The sequence below is a fragment of the Mya arenaria genome, chromosome 5 (genome assembly GCF_026914265.1).
Source record: "Mya arenaria isolate MELC-2E11 chromosome 5, ASM2691426v1".
Taxonomy (NCBI): Eukaryota; Metazoa; Mollusca; class Bivalvia; order Myida; family Myidae; genus Mya; species Mya arenaria.
In genome coordinates this window covers 24,041,163-24,051,133 of record NC_069126.1, presented here as the reverse complement: position 1 = coordinate 24,051,133, position 9,971 = coordinate 24,041,163, and the positions used below count along the sequence as shown (strand labels likewise).

At 34.2% G+C, this 9,971-nt stretch overlaps 1 protein-coding gene and 1 long non-coding RNA gene across 2 annotated transcripts; both read right to left on the bottom strand.

The window, feature by feature from the left end:
- Positions 1–731: 731 nt before the first annotated feature.
- LOC128235330 (uncharacterized) lies at positions 732–2,386 on the bottom strand. The gene is made up of 3 exons (XR_008261189.1): positions 1,737–2,386; positions 1,115–1,419; positions 732–1,000 (listed from the first exon to the last, which is right to left on the bottom strand). It is a non-coding gene; the product is annotated as an uncharacterized LOC128235330 (long non-coding RNA).
- A 3,329-nt stretch (positions 2,387–5,715) lies between these two features.
- Positions 5,716–6,480, bottom strand: LOC128235563 (uncharacterized). Its single transcript, XM_052950376.1, has one exon. It carries the CDS (start codon positions 6,478–6,480, stop codon positions 5,716–5,718), a length of 765 nt encoding a protein of 254 aa, XP_052806336.1.
- Between the last annotated feature and the right edge of the window lie 3,491 nt (positions 6,481–9,971).

Here is a 9,971-nt window from a genome sequence, read left to right as displayed (position 1 = left end):
CGTCTCACCATACCCTACGTCACGCGCACGTCGGTGCATCGCTGGCGTTATTACGTCACAGTTTTCATTCGCCTATAACGTTATTTTATACACTAAAATGCAGCACAAAATGCCCTAAAATGGGGTCGGCAATCTCGAAGATATCTCAGCATCCCTGCGGAATGATAGTTTTTGACTGGTTTCAACAGCGTCAAAGTTTGCGCAAATTCGCGACATTTCGTACACAAAACGCGCTCCCATATAGCTACTAAGGGGGAGCTAATCTCGAAGGTATCTTCGGAACCAAGAGTGATAGGAGCTTGGTTCTGGTATTGAAATTTACGTCTCACCATACCCTACGTCACGCGCACGTCGGTGCATCGCTGGCGTCATTACGTCACAGTTTTCATTCGCCTATAACGTTATTTTATACACTAAAATGCAGCACAAAATGCCCTAAAATGGGGTCGGCAATCTCGAAGATATCTCAGCATCCCTACACGTGATCAGGCTGGGACCAATTTTACCTTGTATGGGACGCTAAACCCTTCAAGATGCACCCCTTGGGGTGTGCGGGATGATAGTTTTTGACTGGAGTTGCGAACATTATTCAGTTGTATCGATTGTATGTTCAACACAAGAAATTAGGACAGATTGCCAACAATTTCTAACAATTAAACACTTTATTTAAACTAAAAAATCGATCCAGTTTACTTACATTTCATACTAATGTTTTGGCATACTGACACATTTGTAATACCAAAATCGTGTTTGCTTTTCTTGGTGCAGCACATATCTCTCCCATTCCATATTTTGTTATTATTTGTCACCGTTGCTGTGCTGGTAAACGTATTAGAAGATCCGTTAAATTAATCGATTTGTTGAACATTTACTAGCAAGACTTTGCCAATATGTAGTTCTAGTTCCGGTGCTGGAACAGCATTGTGCACTTCACATATTGATGTTGATCTTTCTCCAAAAACGAATTCAGGAACAGTTGGCACGGGCAGACTGCCTTTCTCTGGTATTAAAAGAATGCATTTAACAACATCGAAAATTATGCACGAAACAATGATATTAAACTCCACAAAATTATGAATCATAGCTTTACTTTATCTATATTCCACTTGCTTACCTATGTTACAAAATTTGCCGTGTACTTCGTAAGGTGTTTCAATGGCTGCATTTGAAACTAGGCATGTCACATTCTGTCTCGACATTCCTTTCAGTTGTTGGTGAACGTTTTGGAAACGGTACAAGCCATTTTTCTCTTTACTTTCGGAAAGAACAAATGAATCCTGGCCAAATAAAAGTACAACTTTTACGGGATCTGTCCCATTAATGTTTTGCAATATAAGTCAGAGCCCAGATCAACATAAATGCATTTTGTTGTATTAAAATCAGCAGATTTTGGACCGATAACTGGATATCTCGCTGGCTCTGAAAAAAAATCATTAAAATCACTTGGAATACCAGATCTCATTTCATGAACATATTAAACTCAAAGATTATCTGATAGCTGGTCATGCATTTATTAACTGAAGATATATATAATCATTCTTGTATTTATATGATTCCTTTTTATGCCAAGTTAACTTATCATTACAAAACCAGTATTTAAAAGTCAGCATACTCGAAATAAAACCAAAGAACCTGGAAGATGAAGCTGCACAGAATTCGTGTTGTCACCTGAATCACAATTTAAAATATACGTTCCTTCATCTCTGTCTTCAACGTTAAATATGGTCAATACGTACACATTTTCAGAAACACATTCCTCTTTGTAAGAACCTTCTCGAAGCTCTATGTCCTGGACATTTTTCTTCCATGTTCGATTAGCGTATCTTTGAGGCTCTATAGAATAGTCAGACGGAAAATATCCAAGTTTGACGTCCGCGCCGCGAACAACAGGGCTTAGAAGCACAAGAGTTCCACATATTCCAATAACATCTGTAACTCAAGACGGAAATAACATAACATAACATAAGTTATCTTTATTCAGCATTAAACGGCATGTGCACATTTATAGCCATATAATAAAGTACAATATGGAACAATGAAGACACAGATTATTTACAGAGAGGTCAAACATTCAAGAAAGTAGGTGTCATGTTACAGAAAGACATAGTAACAATTTACATATTTCAATACGCTAAGATTTACATTCAGATAAATGATCAATAATGAAGTGTTATTGCTGTAGCATTTGTTCTAAGGCAAAATGCGAAATAGATAAACTTCGCTAAGTTGTTAATACAGTGAACAGATGTTGATGCCAAAAGATTGTCAAATTATTAAGATTCGGCCACGAGTTATAATAAGGTTTGAGATATTGTTGTCGGAGGAGTTTGTATTTAGGACATACGAGTAAGAAATGATACTCATTTTCTACTAGATTCATGTTACAGTGTAAGCATATACGTTCCGATCTTATAATGTTTATATACCTTCCAGTTTCAATGGCTAGGTCGTGTGACGAAAGTCTAAATTTTGTAATAGCTATTCTATATTTATTTTCATTAACGCAGTTTAGATATTTTTCAAACTGAAAGTCATGCTTAAACCTTGCGTATGATGATAGTCTACTTGAGTTGTTAATGTTTGCATACCAAGTTTGCTTATATATATCGACGATGCGTTGTCTAATTAATTCAAAGCTGATATCAGCAGTGTATTGATTTTGCCAGATGTTTGTCATACCTATTTGGTTTAATATTACTTTAATTTGATTAGCCCAATTTTTGCCTCCATATATGTTATTGTTATCAGCGTCAGTCTTAAGAAATGTATATGCATTTACCAATAACGCATTATTTGATTTTAATATTTTAATCCAATATTTTATCATTATTAATCGCCTAGCTATTGTCATAGGGAAGCGCCCAAGTTCACCGTATAATCCGTCTAAATTGGTCGACTTTTTACGTTTAAAATTTTTCGGAGAAATTTACAATGGATTACTTCTATATTTTTAGATTCGTGATTTCCCCATACCTCTGCACTATAGTTAATAATTGGTGAAACAAGACTGTCGAATAGTTTGCATTTATCAATTGAATGTAACTCGATTTGGTTGAAAACGATAAATAAGTTATAGAGTGCGTATGAAGCGTGCTGTGCTAGTCGCTTTTGTGTTCTAAACCAATTGCCATTTTTAAAGAAGTGGATGCCCAAATATTTGAAGGATTTTACAACGTCTAGTATAGTATTACAGAGTAAGAATTCATTGTTTGTGTGACGTCCATTTTCAAATATCATAACTTTTGTTTTGGTGGTATTTATTTTTAGTCCCCAGTAATTGCAATATCGTTCCAGGTCATTTAACATAGACTGTAATGCTTCTGGTGTTTGAGCGAATAACACCGCATCAACTGCAAAAAGTAACAGAAATATCTTGATTTCATTTGCTGTAAAAATACCAGCTATATCAGCGTTAATATTATTTATAATGTCGTTCACGAAAAATAAAAACATTAGACTGGAACTTGGATCCCCTTGTTTAACACCGATATTTGATTCAAAATACCGTGATGTGTTCGAATTATACCGTACACAAGATTTGACAACGCTATACATAGCTTGAAGCACCTTTACCATTTTTGAACTCACTTTTTCGTTTAGTAGTTTTTGCCATAGATGTAATCTATCTATTTTATCGAAACATTTTTCATAATCTAAAAACGCACAATACAATTTCTTTTTCGAGCTAAGTGTTTTAGAAATAATTGACTGTAAAATGCAAATACAATCAACTGTAGACTTTCCCTTTTGAAAACCAAACTGATTTGTTATAATTTTTTCATGTTCTTTTGACCATTTTGTGAGCCTATTTAATAGTACCTGTGAATATATTTTTCCTATAATATTTATCAGAGTGATTCCTCTGTAGTTTTTGGGATCCTCTATGTCCCCCCCCCCTTTGAAGATTGGTACAATTATGCCCAGTCCCCATGAGTTTGGATATTCGCCGTTATTAAATAGAGTATTAAACAGTTTGAGTAGAAATCCAGATGTTTAATCGAAAGAATGTTTAAAAATTTCTGCGATTAAGTTATCATTGCCCGAACTTTTATTATTATTTTGTGAAAAAAACGGCGTGTTTAAGTTCATCGTAGTTTATATCTATGTCCAATTCGTCGTCATAATTAATAATCGGATTATGGGTATCATTGTCAGCATTAGTATATGATTCAGTACCATACAAGGTCTCAAAATGAGAGTATAAGTCGTCAACACTCAGATTTTCGGCATTACTATTATTGCTTTTGTATTGCTGTTTGATCTTTTTCCAGAATTGTCTTGGTTGTTTTGTTGCTAAATTACGTAGTGTATTCTTTTCTCTAGTTTTAAATTTATTCTTTTCTCTTCGCTTAACTCGGTTATAATTAGCTTTAGTGTTTACAAAATGTTGTCTATTTTCGTTTGTTTTATTTTTTAAAAACACATTTCTTGCAGTCGTATATTGTTTTCTAGCGCTGTAACATTCTTCGTTAAACCATTTTTTTCTTTTTTGCATGATTAGTTATGTTCTTCTCAAAATTACGACGAGTTTTACCGAAAATATTCAATGCATTTTCTTGCAAGAGATCAGTAAACTGTATAACAATATTATCTAAATTTTCGTCTGGAGTGTAGTTTTCAATACGCTCTGTAAGAGTTTGCATAGATTCGACATTTTCTCTATTTAAAAGAAGATCGTGGAAAGCATTTATCTTAGACTCATCCCATTTAATGAATCGTTCCGCATTTTTTACATTAGTCGCGGGCTGCTGGTAAATATAACGTTGTAAATGTATTTTTATTCCATTATGATCCGAGAATTCATTCGGTTCTAATACCTTAAAGTCACTTATGTATTCAAAATCATGTTTATCTAATAACAAATACTCCACTGTGCTCGAGCCATTTAGTGAATGAAATGTAAAGTCGCCGTTATCATTGTGTAACCGACCATTACCAATAAGAAGCGAGGTAGATTTACAAAGCTCGATCAAACGTTGCCCGTGCGAATCGATCACTTGATCCCTATTGACACGTGGTTTAATATCAACAATATTTGACATATAGCTGTCATCGTAATCAATGTATTTGTCAAAATCTAATATGTCGGATAAATCCGCTGTTCTTGAGATCATATCACCTGAAATAAATATTTTGCCAAGAGATTTAAAACTTTCAATATCAGATTCAATAATATCGAAAAAATCGATCATTTTGGTTTAAAACAGTGGAACCTTGCGGTAAAATATATGTATGACAGAAGTATACATCATGATCAAACTTAAACAATGAACTGCATAATTTAACCCATATTATACCGCACTGATGTTTCTTCACAATGCTTATTTTACTCCTTAAACAGTCTTTATAGTAAATTGAAATACCACCGCTATATCTACCTTTCCTTGTATTAAATGATTTATTACCATATAAATGTTCATTTTGATATCCTTTAATGTTGAAATTAATCTTGTTGTTATTGGATAACCAAGTTTCAGATAGAAAAATAACATCATAGTTAAATAATATATTAAGAAAGTCTGGGTCTGCTAATTTTCGTGAAAGTCCATTAATATTCCATGACAGGATCTTTAAATCACTCTCCTGACATCCCTAGTTCTGGCCCTGTGCGTTGTAACGTGGAGGATCGCATACTTTCCCGTTGACGTATGTCTTGAAGAGGTTGCCGTTTACGTAAAGTTTATTTCCAGCAAGCCTTACAGTTTTCCCGTTTGATTATTCGGCTTTGATGATATCAAATAACGCTTTCCTGGCATCCCTGGTCTGTTGCGGTCTCTGAACACCGACCCCCTGCCTGGCCTCTTTGAGTTGTTTTTTTACGCCTTCGTCGTACGATTTTTGTCGTATCTTTTCTCTGTCGGTGTAATAGTGAAACTTACCGACGATCGGTCGGGGTTTTGGTGCTTTATTTGAACCTAGTCTATGTATGCGGTCAAATAACAAGTCTTTTGTTTCAATGCCGAGTTTAGAGGCTATAAAATCCTTTACAAGAGTGTCACAGGTTTCCTCGGGACCATGTTCCTGTATTCCGTAGAAAATCAAATTATCCCGCATTGATCTTGATTCTAAGTCTAAGAGCTTGTCATTCATTTGATCTTTTTGGATTTCAAATTCGTGCGATTGATTTTTTAAGTCACCACATGTTTGTTGCAATTTTCTAATTTCAATATTTGCCTCGTTCACTTCATTTTTCTGTTTTTCAAACTCATTACTGATAAAGCTGCATGATGTTTCTACTTCCGTAACCTTTGACTCTAGATTGTTGATTTTAATATCCATGTCCGATATTTTGAGATTGATGGTATTAACTGTCTTTTCAATATTCGGAAGTGACGTTTTAATGGATTTAATATCTTCCATGATCTGTATAGCCCAACTTGGCGGCGTTGACCGCGCCGGGGGTGCTGGCTGAAACATCCCTGGTGACTGCTGCATACCATAGGCGAACGGTTGTTGGAAGTTTCCAATAGGAGAGGTCATGTTTAAATTCATATTTGACGTATAAAGTTCAGGTGTAAATGTACTATTGTTTACCTGAGCTGGTATATAACGCGGTATACTCGATGCGCTCGTGCATGAAAGATGATCAAAATGTCCGCTTTCTTCACACAATGGCGAGGTGGCTTTCCGTTTTGCTTTTCGTTGTTTTTTGCTGCCTTGTTCAGAATTTTGATTTGAATTTTCGCCCGACATGAAGATAATGCATTCGTAAACATATTAATCCAAAATTTTCCACAATTAAACACAGATAATTCCCTTGTTTTTTAAGTTATTTCGAGCACGGTAAAATCCATGTCTTCACAGTTCAGTCACGTGATGTATAAGCTTAATTAGCTAACTATTTAATTTAGCAGACACATTGACACATCACAATATTGTGTCTGCTAAATTAAATAGTTAACTAAAACAGAAGGAACCGCATGGACAGGATAAATAGTAAAAACAAAAATCTCTTAAGAATCAAATCCAAAAAAACAACACAGAAAATTTGTAATTCTACTGATTAGTGCGTATATATACAAAATTGTTTAATACTTTAGAATTGACTACAACTTTTGCCTTTCAAATTTAAAGTTATTAAGCGTGTCCTTATTGTTGTGTTTGTTGTACATCCGGCGTAGAAGTCAGATTTGTTGTATTTATTTGAAACCAACCATTTCAGAAAGAATGACCCATCCTCCGAATATCTTATAACATTTGGCGCATTCAATGTTTGAAATTGTGTGCCGCCTTCCATTATGTATCTCCATTCTATGTCACACCCCCAAGGAATGAATGGTGTTGCTCTCAGTGTAACCTCCCTGTTCATAAAAGCTGGGCCTACCACTGATATTGTTCCATACTGCTCTCTGGCAGAGCAGGTATAACTAAAAAGAGCTAAAATAGTGATTTTGATCCGAAATGTACCAATGCAGTTTTTTATAATATACGTAGTGTTATTTGAATCTAAGCAAATACACTCTACGAGTAGGGATGGCTTGGAATTTGAACAAACAACAGTAATCGAAAGTCAACCCTATCGTTAAATATCTAAAAAGGCCACTTTTTCTTTACATAAAATAATGCCACAAGACAAAGCCGGACTGTTGAGTATGGTTGTCATACATATAAATGCTTATTCGAAGGATTGCACTTGGTCCACATTTAGCTCGTCGTTCATTTTGACCTTGATGTACGACTGTTGACTAAATAAGTCATTCAGTTACTAAGTCGCCTTCTAAAAACTAATAGAAAATATGTTATCGATTCCAACTTCTTCTACTTTTTATTATAACTCTATATTCGTCCACTTTAAATGAATATTTCCACATATATTAATTCTTGGTCTGATTCCCGCTTCATCTTAAACATTACAAAATTGACACACCTGATTTTACATCAGCTATAAGGAAAAAAAAGAACGGAATATCTTACAAAACCCAGACATCAGAAGATGTAAACAAATTTTTAAAGAAAACATGTAAGATAATGCGGAATATATTTCACAACTCTCTTTCATAATAATTGTTATAAGGCATTGAAAATGGATTGTATATGATCCTTGCTAAATAGAAAAGAGTATTTATTTATTTAACGCTTGCCCATGATGCATACTTGCGTTTCGCGTTATTGTTGGTTTAAACAGTATTACTTTTGAGCAAATCAGACATTTTACAATATGATTAGTATACAAATAATAATATTGTGGAGGATGCAAATTGCGAAAATAGAACCTCTTTCTTACGAAGAATCAGCTGTTTATCTTAAAGGAGAAACATAAATTATTCATGTTACACAAGTAGTTAGAAAAAGTGATAGGACTTAAACTAAAACAAATAAACTAACAAATACTAACGTATAAAAAGTGTCTAAATGATAAAAAGGGATACAATAGGATATTTTAAAGTAACTGCATAGACAATGTAAATAGAGATTACTGTATAGTATTAAAACATAATATATATGCGGGTATTTACTGAAGGTAATTCAATACGCTGAGGAACATAACTGCCAAATGTCATTGCGTAATTGTTATTAAGTTTTGTTTCAAGTAACATCCTCTCTCAAAGCGAACGTAAACCAATAACTCAATATAATAACTATCACATAAGACGTGTAATTGGAGTTACTGTTTTATTTCCAACGGCTAACTCAATCTTTTCGGAGTTGCAAATAGTTTTAACTTTGGAGGCGCTCAAGTTAACAATAACCTTTTATACTTGAAATGAACGAAATAAAATGAATAACAAAACAACTATTCCTCCATTGTAATTGGTTTGCAATGAAATAATTCTTACCGAATGTCTTGAGAAGTGATAAGAGGCACATTGTGTAATAAAAATATTACCGAGGTATCCTACTTTAAAGAGATATTAATTTTCTAATTTCACGTTATCAATTTTGTTAAATGTCAATTCCTTGAATAAAGTGAACGAAAACAGATATATTTACTCCCTCAATGATTGTGCGTGTTTGCGACATCAGGTATTTATCTTCAGTCAATATTTTACACTGACAAGGGTGTTTAAGGTGTAGGTTTTGCCAACTTGATTGATTTGATTTTTATCTTATTCAAGCCTCCTAGTTAATATAATCTTGATATTCACTTTTTTTAAACGTTTATGTTAAAGAAACATATACATCGAAAGCTTTTAAGGTTCGCTATTTGTTATTGCATTAAATTGTTTGCTAAGCTTAAACATTAAGTAGAAGAAATTAAAGAAAGAAAACTTAAGTCACGTTTTAATGTGGTATACTAAGGGTAAATGAATCTGTTCATCTATTAACTCTGATATAGATACAATATTAATATTCCATATTTATTACAGTTTTTTTATCTTTGCTCAAAGACATACTATGTCTCTTTGCACATATCTTATCTTGTTTTTTTCTGCACAAGATTCATACTGTTTATGAGGCTCGGTCGTGTTTTATGACACTCGAACTCTGTACCTGTTTGTTTCTATTTTGTTCTTCGTTAGCGACTTTGAAATCATGTCTGCTGGTCTACATAGTCGAAAGTGACTATGGACACATGTTTTATTCACTTTCTATTGTATGCCAAGACTCCAAAACTAGCGCGATAGGACGGTAGGGATGCTGCAAGCTGACATGGCTCGAAACGTCATTGAACAATATTTTGAGTTGATAAAAATGCCATAAACGCTAAGTAATATAAATGACCGACCAAGTTCAGTAAGTATGCGTATGGCGTGCAGGGCCAGTATTCAATATTGATCTTATCCTTATCCTTAGACACGCCTCAGTGACTCCATTCAGCCTATTTGCCAGCTAAATATACCAATCAAAACACTTAGTTTCTGATCTTAAATTTAAGTTCAATCTAACTTGCTTATTGATTACGGCCCAAGATGTCGAGTCACCTCTTACAGGTTTACGCATCTCAAAAATCGTGTTCAGACGGCAACATGCACTGCAAGGGGCATATTTCCGATAAGTCACAGAACCTTAGGAAAGTGATTTTGCGAACA